This window comes from Diadema antillarum, unplaced genomic scaffold, assembly GCF_040938485.1.
Source record: "Diadema antillarum isolate AM-2024a unplaced genomic scaffold, OU_Dant_1.0 seq00000481_RagTag, whole genome shotgun sequence".
NCBI classification, from domain to species: Eukaryota; Metazoa; Echinodermata; class Echinoidea; order Diadematoida; family Diadematidae; genus Diadema; species Diadema antillarum.
In genome coordinates this window covers 1,107,256-1,120,566 of record NW_027271445.1, presented here as the reverse complement: position 1 = coordinate 1,120,566, position 13,311 = coordinate 1,107,256, and the positions used below count along the sequence as shown (strand labels likewise).

Here is a 13,311-nt window from a genome sequence, read left to right as displayed (position 1 = left end):
TGACCAGCTGCCAATCATTTTCTCTTGGGGGGGGGGGGGGGGGGGGGGGGAGGCAAATAAAGAGAACGAAGGCCGAACATGTCTTGTGAAGGATGGAACCACGATTGCAAACAACATTGGCCAAAATGCATGGCACGTAAGCCTGGTTAGTCTTTTACTATTAAATGGACAACATAATGGAAGGGAAAGTTTAACATATCCCTGGTGAGCAGAGAAAAATGTTGAATATAGTTCTTGCCTTGGGACCTCCCGATGAGACATTCACCAAGTATATATCTCTCTTTGGAGTAAAACATGATTTTTTTTTGGCGGGGGGGGGGGGGGGGGTGGAAGGCGATTGAGATTGAGGATAGAAGAAGGGATATTTTCTTCCCCACTTTTCATTATGCTTTTGGTTGTTGTTGTTTTTTTAAGTATCTTTCCATGGTAGCTACAAAACTATGCTCAAACCCTGATATCCTGGGTGTGTAAACCATCGATATCTCAGTCAAGAAGAAAAAATGCTTCTGGAATGATGAGTGGTACAGTGGGCAGATTGTCATACTTTCAAGGGATTTTGTGGCAAAAAAAACTACCAACAAAATATCTTAAAACTGCACATATGCAATTGATCACAATATCTCCCCTCTGCACGCAACATGGGGGCCAATTATCTCTCGACATGTAGGCGCTACCATGCACTTTAACCTGACTGGCCAGATAGGGACAATATCGCATGCCCAAGACACCAGCGTACAAGTACATTCATACCATGATAAGTACATAGCAGTATTATCTCTTTAAAAGCGTTATGCAGTAGTAGATTGAAGTGTCAGTAGAGTGCTTTATCTACAGAGAGGTAAGGAGTTTGGATGCACATTCTCTCGACTGGAAAATGGGTGCAAATGAGCTGCCTCAAGCCTGTTTTATCTCTCCATGGAGAAAATTAAGTATGGGACACATCCGCTGTCACCTGGAGTCGGTACCAAAATTGTGATTGTCTGTAAGTCCCATCGATGAAATAATCTCCAGAAAGAGATAAGCCATATGAGAAACCCTTCTTTTGTGCCTAAATGCCAATCTGCACTTCTGCATTGACAGAATTATCTTGAAAACAACCAAAAAAAAAAAAAACCTGTCCAAAACACACATAGGCAACCCCCTGTAGAATTGATTTTCCCTCACAAAGTTAGATTTACCATTACAGCATACACTCCTTCATTAGAGGAGCAGGCCAGAACAGGAGACAAAAGAAATTACAAAATCACTACATTTTTCACATTCTTCATATGCATAAATGTACATATTAAGGGTGGCATGCATCTTCAGATGTTTGGGACAAGTCTTAAAACATTGCATAAACAAAGAAAAGTCATTCATACACTTTATGATCACAAACTGCTGCAGTGAACAATTTCTCTTCAAACAAATAAATAGACCTTAAATACAGCAGACTATGACAACATAACTCTGTCAGTTGATGGGTCAAGCACTTGGATTGCCTTAGCCCTTCCCTCCCCCCTTTTGTGCCAGTAGATTCAACCAACATGTAAGGAGTACATACACCACTGGAAGAATCCATTTAGCTGGTTGTCTTGGAGACGGGGGGTGTTTGAGAGAAATCACGGGGGACGAGTTCAGGAACCAGAGGATTCCATCAAAATGTACAGAGCACCGTTAGAAAGTAATCGAAGTCATACTTGCATATGAGTACAATACATCAACTAGGCCCAAACTGCCCCCTCCCCCAACCCAACTTATTTTTCAATTAAATCTCATTACCATAGTAACAAAACAACTAAGAATCAATGTAACATGGTATGCACGTCCCTGACATCTTGTGTGACAAAAATATGCTCACCCACCTTCAGTGGGGAACTAGAATCTGTAATATATTTTCATAACTCGATATGGATATTGACATTGTCATCAAAATCAACATTCTGATCTCCCCAGGTTTACAAATGGATTAACGTGAACAAGGCTTCCATATGAAATGTTTTGTGAAGGGGAAAGAATAACTCTGATTCGTGTGAAACGGATTTGTTTCTTTCCTCGTTTAAATCTTCCCCGATTTTCTGTCCTGAAAGATGAGGAGAGCGGGATCGACAGAAAGAGTTGAAGAGAGTTTTCCGGGAGGGAGAAAGGTGGAAATATAAATTACTATTATTGCATGAAGTATTCTGGATGATCGGGACCGGGTGTGTCTTTCTCGAACCTCTTCGCTTCCTCTTGCATCGTTTCCTTGATCTTGAGTATCGCTGCCGACTCGTTCTGATCTTGAGGACACTGTAAGATGGGAGAAGGCGGTAGGAGAGGAGGGCAGGGCAGGAGGGGGGGGGGGGGGGAGACAAAATGGAGGAAGAGACAGGTGGGAGAGATAAGGACAAAGAGAGATGAGTTGAGAACAATGGTACCAAAAAAGAACGAATGTCACATGGGGCAAATATGTAGCAGGAATAGAGGAAGAGGACGGGGTAGGAAGAACAATGATAGAAAGGACGATGACGGAGAGAAGGTATAGAGAATGAAGGGACGAGTATGGGAAGGAAAGATGTCAGGAGAGAGGATCGGCGTGACAAGGATTACGGTAGAGGAGATGAGCAGAGGAAGAAAACACGAAGGAAGAAAGGATGAAAGAAGGTAAGAAAGAATGTGGTAGAGATGAATGAGTATGGAAAGAAGGGATGTTGGGTGAAAGGATCGGTTATAGGAAGACAGATAGGTGGTAGAAATGGTACGGATGGTGAGAAAGGATCGGCATAGAATGAAATGGACATGTGGCACGTACGATAAGAGGAGTATCCACAAACAACAAAGGACAAGACGTGGGATTAACCAGGTGAAGAAAAAAAAATAGTAACCAATGAGGAATGGGTGCCCAGAGGAGAGTGACATACGATTCGCAACAGATTTCAAAAGGATATGACAGCAGACAGGCCAATTAATGTTGGTAGAGGGAAGGAGAGACATAGAAGGTATGGAAGGAGAAGTGGACGGTTTCAAGAGAAAAGGAAATACAGAGATAGATGGATTTTGATGGAAAGAATGAGAGAAGTGACACACAAAGCGAGATATATGATGAGCACATCATGTAGTTGCACAGAGCAAGGTGTCGAGGATGGGGCACAGACGGAGTAAAGACCAGAAAGGTGGTAGTGGTGGTGGTGGTGGGGGTGGTAGATGATGCACATGAAAGTTTGGCAAGTCAGAGATGGGGGTGGGGCAGAGTGGATGAGAGGATGAAGGTAAGGAAAATCAAAGCAGGAGTCGGGAATGCAGAGAGGAAACAAACAAACAGAAAATAAAACAGATGCTTTAGATTAGGACAATGTGCATCGACATGGTGCTGCAACGGTGATAATCATAGATAACAACTGGCAGACAAGGCTAATTCTTCCAAATACATGCATACCCACTCATTACATTTCAGATATGTGTTCCTATCACTATCGTGCACATGTACATTTGTAATAAAATTTAAAAAAAAACATGGTAATTTTGAATCTGAAAAAGACAGATCATAGATCATATTAAACCTCACAAAAGGCAATGCATGAGCCCTACTGCAAAAGTGGCTTTGTTTTATGAACATGTAGGACTGTGCAATACAACCTAAGACACTCATTACTCATATAATCATCTTAACAGAGCAACTGGTGGATAGTGTAGTATACACATTGCTGAGATTTTGTCAAGACTTGTGTGAGTACTGCTCTCGTCAATTTGAGCATGTTGACCCAGTAGAGGGACACTGAATGGTACAAGATTTATTTCTGCCTTAAACAACAACCTACATTTACGTCAATAACAGACAACTCAGGGTCCCCCACGCTTTCATATTTCCTTGCAAGTAACTTTTCGGGAGGGGGGGGGGGGACAATACAACACAAAGAGGAAAGTCATGTATCACTACTGACGTCCTGAGAGGGGAAAAAAAAGTTGTTTTTTGTTTTGTTTTGCTTTTTGAGGTGGGGGGGGGGGCTTAGTTTGTGGAACAGACATCTCTTTAAAAACAAGGAAATTTGTGATTATGTTACAAATCTCTTTCAGGGTCTAAGGGGGTGATATAAGGTACACATGTATGGGAACATCGGTGTGCATGCCTTCATACGGTAACTGATGTACTGTACAAGCTCTAAATATTCATGCAGTAAATGTACACAGATCACAGCACTGGTTTATTAAGAAGCAACAGGTACAATATACATAACTCATGATCTTTCTTCTTTCCTTTTCATATTCCGTTTTTAGCAAACAGCATCATACACTGTACATGTACGTGTAGCAAGTTTTTTGTTTTCGACAAGCAGAGACTAAATTGATCTGAACTTTCTCGACTGTAGGCCAACTCGGGGCAATTCCCTTGCGGCTTTCGCGCCCCGGGGGGCCACTGGGTGCGATAATGCAACAAGGATCAGAGGATTGAGTAACAAAAGCGAACAAACTCTGTATACAGTAGAGGTATAAACTGTAGGTTTTATCGCTGCCGTGCAAACAATGTTTACAGGAGGGTGCTTGGTCTGATCTCAAAAGGACTGATCAGACTCATGACGAAATATACAACGGGAAAAAAGCGGCTGCAGTCATGCATCTTAAAGGCAAGTGTATCAACCTGCTCAGCTAACCTACTGAACTTCTGAAAGTGTACATACAGTAGCAAAGCAAGTCCCTCCTTTGAAGTACAAAAAAAAAAACCCTGCACATTGCGCAATAATGGTGCCAGTGTGTGTTGAGTATCATTTGACATTGTGACACTTTATTGCAAGAAGTACTATATATTCATTCTGTAATCCAAGCTACAATAGATAGGCATCTTTTCCTCTCTCGCATCTACCAGAAGGCAAAAAAAAGCACCACCAAATATATATACTGGCCAGGATTTTTGTACACTGGTGCAGTGTGTCCGTGAGTGTGTTTTAGGCATTTGATACCTTGTGTTGTTGCTGCTGTATGTGCACATTGACACTAAAAAATTATTGATCTTCTCAGTTCTAACATGTAGATTTCTGCAAGTTTAATCTGAAAAATATGTACCACTTTCTTTCATACCTGAGCCCCATACAGGCAACAGATTAGGCACTTCTAAAGAACTTTGAACACCACTTATTATACTGACACTATTACCCACATGGGGTGATCATATTGCATTTCACGATACATGAAATGTCAAAACACTGCTCAAGAGAAGGATGCCGATTCAATTTGAGTTCTGTAGATAAAGGGATTTATTTTTATCCCTTGAGGAATGAACCATGATTATTCAACGGTACCTTAGGCCCAATGAAACCCAACATCAAATACTATTCAATGACACCGACAGTTGAAAATGCTTCTCGAAGCTGAACTTTAGGGTTCTTTATTGATAGTTTGATTTCCGCTGAAATGACATCCAGACTCAGGGAAACGTATGCAACTATACAGACACTCTGTATAGGCATTCAAACAAATAAATTTAGTTTGAGAAAGGCAATTTTGTAAATCTAATCAGAGGAAAGAAACTGTAAACATATGAAGAACAACTTTGGTACTAATTTGCACAACCCCTGCCCTCCTCCCCTCCCTCCCCCCCCCCCCCAAAAAAAAAAGCAGGAAAAAAAAAGAGAAAATGATTCACTAAGGTCATCACAGTGTTTCAGTGCAAAAGTGTCACTACTTTGTGTCTACTGGAAATTACTAAAGATGCCTGATGCCAAAGTGGGAAAAAAAAAATGTGTTCTTATTAATTTTTCTCCCCATTGTTTCCCATCTGAACCAACTTAAACTTCTTATCATGGCACTTCAAATCTACACCAAAGATACTCACATATCCTTCAAATCCAATATTTACTTCTTTACTTTTAATGCTAGCAAACATCTCTCTAGCCTCTATAATTCTGATAAAAGAAATATATTCATATATATATATATGCTCCTTACCCTTAGAATAATTCTGATTATTATTCTACTTGTTCTACAAGTCTATTCTACCACTTTGGTGCTCTTACAGTAACAGAAATAATGGATGCTCTAGAAATAAATCGACAGGAACTAACTGACAGAGACAGAGAGAGAGATAGAGAGACGAGAAATAAGCTGTGCAGGTTGAGTGTATATGGCACTTCATCAAATAAGATTAAAACATCGATTGGATTTGGAATAAATTTGGACTGGGAGGAAAGAGGCACTCACCTATCACTTAATCCTGATTTTCAATTTAGAAGACCGCCAACTGTGAACAAAATCGTTTTGATCGGGAAGAATCTTTTAATTTCTGTTCGTCAGCTGTTAGTAGTCATTTCGTCAGATTGTTGGTTTATTTCAATTTTTTTTCTTCTTCTTCTTTTTGGTTAATATAACCATCACCAATTCCAGGGTTATAAATGCAGCGTGAGGGGTATCGGGAGTGGATGGGGTTGTGGATAAACAGTGTGTTACCAACAGCAGGGGGTAGAGTGAACGGTCTTTAATGCTTTTGAAAGATATTTTGTTGGCGAACTGGAGTGTAGTGCCCTTTGTAAATATACAGTGCCCTCGATTCGGCTCTACGTATTATGATGCAGAAATGGGTTGTAAAGGAAAGGTCTTTAGTTCAGCAGGATACAGTAGCTCTAGATAGATAGAAATTTAGTTAAACTAGACTTTGTTATTAAGCTACGAAAGAGGCAGCCTTATCTCGGTATATATGTATATAGATGAACACCAACTCACACATACCTCAACATTTGCGAAATATCATCAAAACAATTGACATATTTTCCTAATGAGATCGATGAATCATATCTAAATTCTGTTTTCAAAAACATACTATATCATAACAAGTACTGGAATCACACACTGCAATGCTAAACATCAGCCCTTGTGTCTTATCAAAATGCAACCGTGCTTACTTCTTCCTTATACTATACTCTCTTTTAACATGATACAATTGGAATATCGCAACGCATTACAACAAATATACGTGAACCCAACATGATTATTTGAAACTGCTGATTTCTCTATGTATACATTGCAGTTTAAGATACATATGAATGCTCTGTTCATCAGTCTGATATGAATACCACACTGTACTTTGCCTAAGCCTTCAACACTTTTAACTGGTCTATAACATCAAACTTTACATACATGTAACACAAGTTCTGTCACACATCGCTTTGATATATTCATGTCGTACAATATGAAACAAAGCTATATGAAATAAACATTTTGCTAGGAAGCAAGAAAGAAGGTGGGGGAGATGGGGAGGAGTTGACCCTCTCCCCATCCTAAGGGGGTGGGGGAGGGGTTGGGGGAGGACCGCGTGAGGGATGGGTTTCTAGGGGTTGGCAGGGAAGCTGTAGCACGCGTCTCCACTTACGTTTTCTGCGTATGGTGGGAACATCTGCGGGGTCATGGATCCGTTGTCTTCTCGGGGCGTGCCGGGGCCCCCCGGGCCGCCCGGCGGGTTGCTGGCGGGTGAACTCTTGGGCATACCGTCCATTTCACCGTTCATGACTGGGGGAATGTCTTGACTGCCCATTGGCATCGGACCGTCCGGCCCAGAGCCCATTGGGAAGCTCTGACGAGGGTGAAAATACAGGCTAGGATCAAAACCCACAACTCGGAATACAGCACAACAAGAGAACAGAGGAAAAAGCCTTAAGAGAATAGAAAAACACAGTAACCACTTTACTTTAATGGGTAACTTATTTTAATCCTAATATAGGCATAAGAATGGTTGGTATGCGACAAAAAGTACAACACATTTCACAAACCGATTTTTCCTTGACTGTTACCCCCTCCATGTTCTGAAAATCAACTGCAGGCACTTTATGCAGATGACAATTCTTGCCACACACGACAAAACTACAGAATATTGTCCTCAATTCGTTCCTCCCTAAAACTGAGAAGTAGGCAAGATCACACAGTGACCTGTGGGCCAGGCCTTGGGCCTGCCCAATATGGGCAACATTCATGAAACCTGTCAGTCACTGACACTGACAACTGTTTTACATTACTGAGATCCTTGCATCTGATTGGCTGAGAACAAATTTGCCACTGAAAGTCACTGACATAACAATTGATGAAATGCCCTATAGTACTCAAGTCTGCAATTTTTCTGGGTTGGGTTCAGATGGGTTCTTGACACAACACGAATTGCAGGCTGTGGTTTATTTCAATGTTGCTATTTTCCAATGGGAGTGGGAACAGGCAAGCAAGCTTTCAGTTGACCAAAAAAAAAACCAACAGCTTAACAATAAACATTTATCATTATTTGAAGAGAGAATGGCAGGCTGAACTCACCCCTGGCCCCATGGCACCGCCAGGAACTGGCTTCATCATGGAGAACATGCTGTCACCAGAGTTGGAGGAGTCTGCCAGAGGAAAAAAAGCAACCACAAAACAGCCATGAACACAATGTTAAAACCAAATGCTCTTAATGTAAAGAATTGAATTAAAAAAAAAGCAACAACAACAACCAACCACATTTAAGACATTACTACAACTTCTTTAAACCAGCCTTTTGAAACATTTTACGATTACGAATGCAAGGACATAGCACAACATTCATTTACACAGCACTGTGTCACTACAAGAGTACGTACTACATTGTACATTGTATGTCCACCTAATTTTAATATACATGTTCATTTTGTGAGGAGGCCACAATATCACATCACAATCAAATAGTTATCATTCCACAGTGATGAGTACTTTCAAAACAAATTTGGGAATTGACAAGACTAATTCTGGGCACAAATACACTACTGTACAATTATTGGTCAAGCCATGCATGCAACATACGTGTACATACTGCATACCTACACTTACAATTTACATAATGCAACTAATGTGCCAAACAAATCACAGAAGTGAATACTAGTTATCATACAGAGTATTTTCTACCTAAAACAGTGTGTTTCACAGGAGAAATGGAAGCTTTATTGACATGGTCAAGATGCAATCTGTAGGCCTAGTTTATCTCACAAGGTGCTTGGGAGGGTGTTGGATTGAGGGTAGTTTAAATCAGTCTCTACATTATCTGGCCACATTACAACACTCGGCTCTGCATGTACACATACCAACAAGCATTTTCATACACCTTATGAACTTATAACCTGGACACTGAAATGAAAATGTGTAACAAAATTACGAAGATTTGCTGCACATCCTGAACTCAAAGGGCAACTAACATGGATGCTGATATGTGGGACAACATAGATGACTAGGGTTTCTACCTCTTCCCTCCTCCTCCCCCCCCCCCCCCCCCCGAAAAAAAAAAAATATATATATATGTCTTGCACTCTCTAGTTTTGGACAAAATTTTCCTTTCGAGCGTGCTGTGCGAAGTCTTCTTTACATAGACATGTCCACAGAAATCTAAAAAGAAAAAAAAAATCCTTAAGGGGTTGGACTACAACAAATGAAAAAATAAATGAATAAATAAGAATTCCAACGAAAGAAAAATGAAATATTTTAACTATAGAAATATAATAACAGACAAAAATGACAATATTTGAAGCACTGGCTAAGAAAGATCTACTGAGCACAAGAGGGCCAACTACTGCCGTGTGCCAGCAAAGAATTCAATCCAAATAACTTAAACAGAAAGGAAAAACGCAGGGTGTCTACCCATGAATCTGATATCATTGCCATCTACTGCTATGACTTCTAATCAACACCTGACTATGGAAAAGACGGGGAAAATGTAAGAAAAGTAAATCAATAATGGAATCCCTCCCCCTCTGGTTTAAATTGCGACCTACAGGTGACGTGACCATGGTTGGAAAAAAAGTTTGGGGGCGGAAAAAATGTGAATAGTCACCTCTTCTCGCACTACCTTGCGACATTCTTCTGTCAGACGTCATGGGCTGTGACGCACCTGTCGCAAAGACATCAGCAAAGTCTCAAGACTCTTTTGGATCTCTCCCGAGCCGACGGCAATCAAATTCAGCATGGAAACACTTGCTGAAACGGTCGTTGCCATGTTGGCGCATGCCATGAAATCATATGTGTGTGCTTTTTCTTACAGATGCAGAATTTCATTTCATTTGGGAGTCACTAACGATTATTAAGGAAAATTACTGTTTTCTTTTTTTCTTTATCTTTTTTTTTTTTTTGCTATGGCATCTAGGAATATTTCATATACATTCCCCTGAATACCAAATATTGCAAATCCGAGTATTCAATGTGAAATGTCTTTTTCGTTTTTTCTTTCTTTTTCTGGACATAGGCAGTCAAAGGTAAGCGTGGTTTGGTATGCATAATTCTTTCCGTCAGAAGTGTTTAACTTTTTAATACAAGTCAAAATATTTGGACACAAGAAAAGACAAGACAACTATGAGTGCCAAAATGACCGATGTGTCACAGGGACATATCTAGTTGAGTCTTTCCCTCAAGTTGCTGTCACATTTGTCAAATGCACTTTAAAAAAACAACAACAGAGAACTTTGTGTCATTTTCCATCTTGTCTTACAAATAAGATGACGGCTTTGTGCCCTTTGCATTTGTTTTTTGAGATAGATGCATCCCATCATATTCACATAAGCTGTCAAAACACCTTGCCAAATGCCTCATTCAAATTATTGATTTGTTGGATAAGCAATTTTTTGCTACTTAATCTGTCTTAAAGGCTGCCTGAATTTCACAAAAAGCCATAAAATCTAATTGCTTCTCTAAAGCAGAAAGCAAATACTGCACTGCTTCTTTCATGCGATCTTGTTTAGATATGAATACACTCGGCATGAAGTGTTTCCAATCGAAAGAAACCTAATGGGACACGTCCGATCTAATAACAATCTATACAAAAGTGACAACCATGGGCTATCAAACATTTGTTATTCCTGGAGCAGAATCAATTTTCTTTTGCTCGGCAACAGCCAGTGCGCAGCAAGCGTTTCCATCTTGGATTCGATTGACCGTCTTCTCCCAAACGGGCAATTAGTAAGTAAATAACTTGGAATAAATCAAGCCCGAGTGAGATAGATCACAGACAAACTATATTCATCCGTCTCTCAAAGGAATCGATACCTATTAGAGAGAGAAATATATATATATATATATATATATATATATATATATATATGGAGTGAGAGATAAAGAATCAGCAGCCTTAATTCCCCAGTGCTTGCATTGATTAGTACAAAATGCGACTGAATTTGTTGTTAGTTTGTGCTGGAGTAGAAGCAGCAGTAGTGATAATGATAAAAGTGTGTTGTCAGAAACTTTTTGATTCCGTTAGATGTTATTTATCCCCATTCTTGTCTTTTTTTTTGTCGTATTTTTTCAGTAAGTACATGACAGGCGAAAGCTGCAATGAGGAAAAGGGCAGATCACAGCCATTAAGCAAAGACCTCTTATTAACAAAAATGCTAGATGCCTAGTAAAGCAGTCCTTTGATATGAGCACATCTCAAATGGTACATGTTGATAACATCCCTCATTTTCATGCCCACCCCACCTGCCATAGAATTTCATCCTGTTATGGCATTTGCAACTGTCACACCGCCAATCACGTGGTGGGATGAACGACGTAAAAGTCAAGGAAATCATTTCACGTCTCATTGCAGGTGTGCGTCGAGCCTTGCGCAAAGAGGTTAACTTCAATAAAGATTCATTCCTTTTCTGAGGAAAAGTTGAGAAATTGCTTTAAATCACGTGGCACAACGATCACAATTGAGAGGCATTATTTTGATTTACGATGACATTAAACTGTTTTGTTTTCTTCCCACAAAAGTCTTGCCGATGAGGAACACTGCACAAAATCAAGGCAGGATGGTACAGCAGGAATGTTACAGGACATTGTACTATTATTTTTTAGTGTTAGCAGTGTTATGTAAAAACAGAGGGTTTTAGTGGCAGAAAAACTAACTACCTATGTGCGCCGGTTGAGTGGATAGAGGCCAAAGTCCCAGTATTTAAAAATGACAGAAACTAAGTTTCATTACCCTCTCTCTACCATCCATCTCCTGCGTTATAATTTACTCTAGCATTACGTGCATTAATGAAGCTTGAGTATCACCCACAATATTTGTTTATCTCATTATCTAAATGCCAACCACTTCCTTTATTTTTCTAAAAAATAGAAAGATGACATATGTACAGTCTCTCACTGTTAGGAGAAAATCCTTGATAACATTGTCCATTGGGTAGAAATCTCAAAAATAAAATAAAAAGTTTTTAAGAAATCAATAAACAGACCAATTAACATGAAAAAAAGGAAAAATGAAGAATCAATTATATATATATATATATATATAGTCCTACTCCTAGTTTCCCTCTACATCAGCATTCTCTTCTTTCTTTTAACGAAAATGCTGACATTCTCACAAGAGGCCAGAAAGAACTCACAATATAAATTAATGCCACAAAGAAGACACCAATCAGGTCCGGGTCACAATCAACACACTGAGCACTTTGCAAACACTCTTTTTTTTTTTGGGGGGGGGGGGTTGAGGAAGAGGAGTGTCATCGTAACATACTGTTAAGTATGAGTAGACAAGTCTTATAGGTAGACACAGTCAATCACAGAAGAATAGATATGGTTAGACACCAGTTATCTAGTTCCTTTGAATATTTGTATAAACACTTGCAGAGTAATGAATAATGTTGAAATTGTAAACAACTGTTGAACATACAGTGTCCGTAACTAGGAAATGCAGGACAAAATATGTTTGCATATTTCTATTCACAATTCATTGTACATTATTTTGAGGGGGGAATAGAGAAGAGTACAATGAAAATATTCCATGGGGCACTGGACAAGTATGGAGCAGTTGGATACACGAAAAACATACATGTACATGTCTGCTTGCATTACAAGTACTTCTATATTTTGTGATTTATATACATGTACTGTAACAGGAAGACAAGACATGAATTACACATTAGCAGCAACACGGAATTACACACACGTTAGTTCACTGGCAAGAAAAGAATTACTGTAAAATGAGGAATGTTCAGATGCATTTCAATTTCACAAATTTTGTGGAAGCCAAGATTCGCTGAATTAAAATGCACGTGAAATCTCATCTACACAACACTACAGTATGTGCATTGAATGGCAGTGACAATTCGCAAAAATATCATGCCGCGAAAAAGGCCGTCGGCTCTAATTAACAGAAAATTTCATGCCACGAAAAGATCTCGCTTTACAGTACTCTGTCTCTCTGTTACCACATAAGAAAACAACACACACACACATGGACACAGTGGCCTGAATTCACAAAGGTGGTACATATACAATTGAAACCATAGTTTAAACCATGGACAAAGACCGTAGCCAAGTGTCGCATGGCCTATTTTGTTACGAAATCAGATATTTTGTCGATTTCGTCAACGAAATGTTAACATTAAGTCAATGAAATGATAATTT

General features: G+C 39.5%; 1 protein-coding gene across 1 annotated transcript in view; it reads right to left on the bottom strand.

Annotated features, from left to right (window-relative positions):
* Positions 1 to 319: 319 nt before the first annotated feature.
* LOC139733540 (single-stranded DNA-binding protein 3-like) overlaps positions 320 to 13,311 on the bottom strand; it is a 175,873-nt gene continuing 162,881 nt past the window's right edge. The window contains exons 12-14 of the mRNA XM_071644347.1: positions 8,242 to 8,312; positions 7,316 to 7,516; positions 320 to 2,268 (exon numbers count right to left, since the gene is read on the bottom strand). Of these exons, the coding sequence (XP_071500448.1) occupies positions 2,146 to 2,268; positions 7,316 to 7,516; positions 8,242 to 8,312 (395 nt within the window). The 3' untranslated portion in view covers positions 320 to 2,145. The remainder of the gene's footprint in view (positions 2,269 to 7,315; positions 7,517 to 8,241; positions 8,313 to 13,311) is intronic.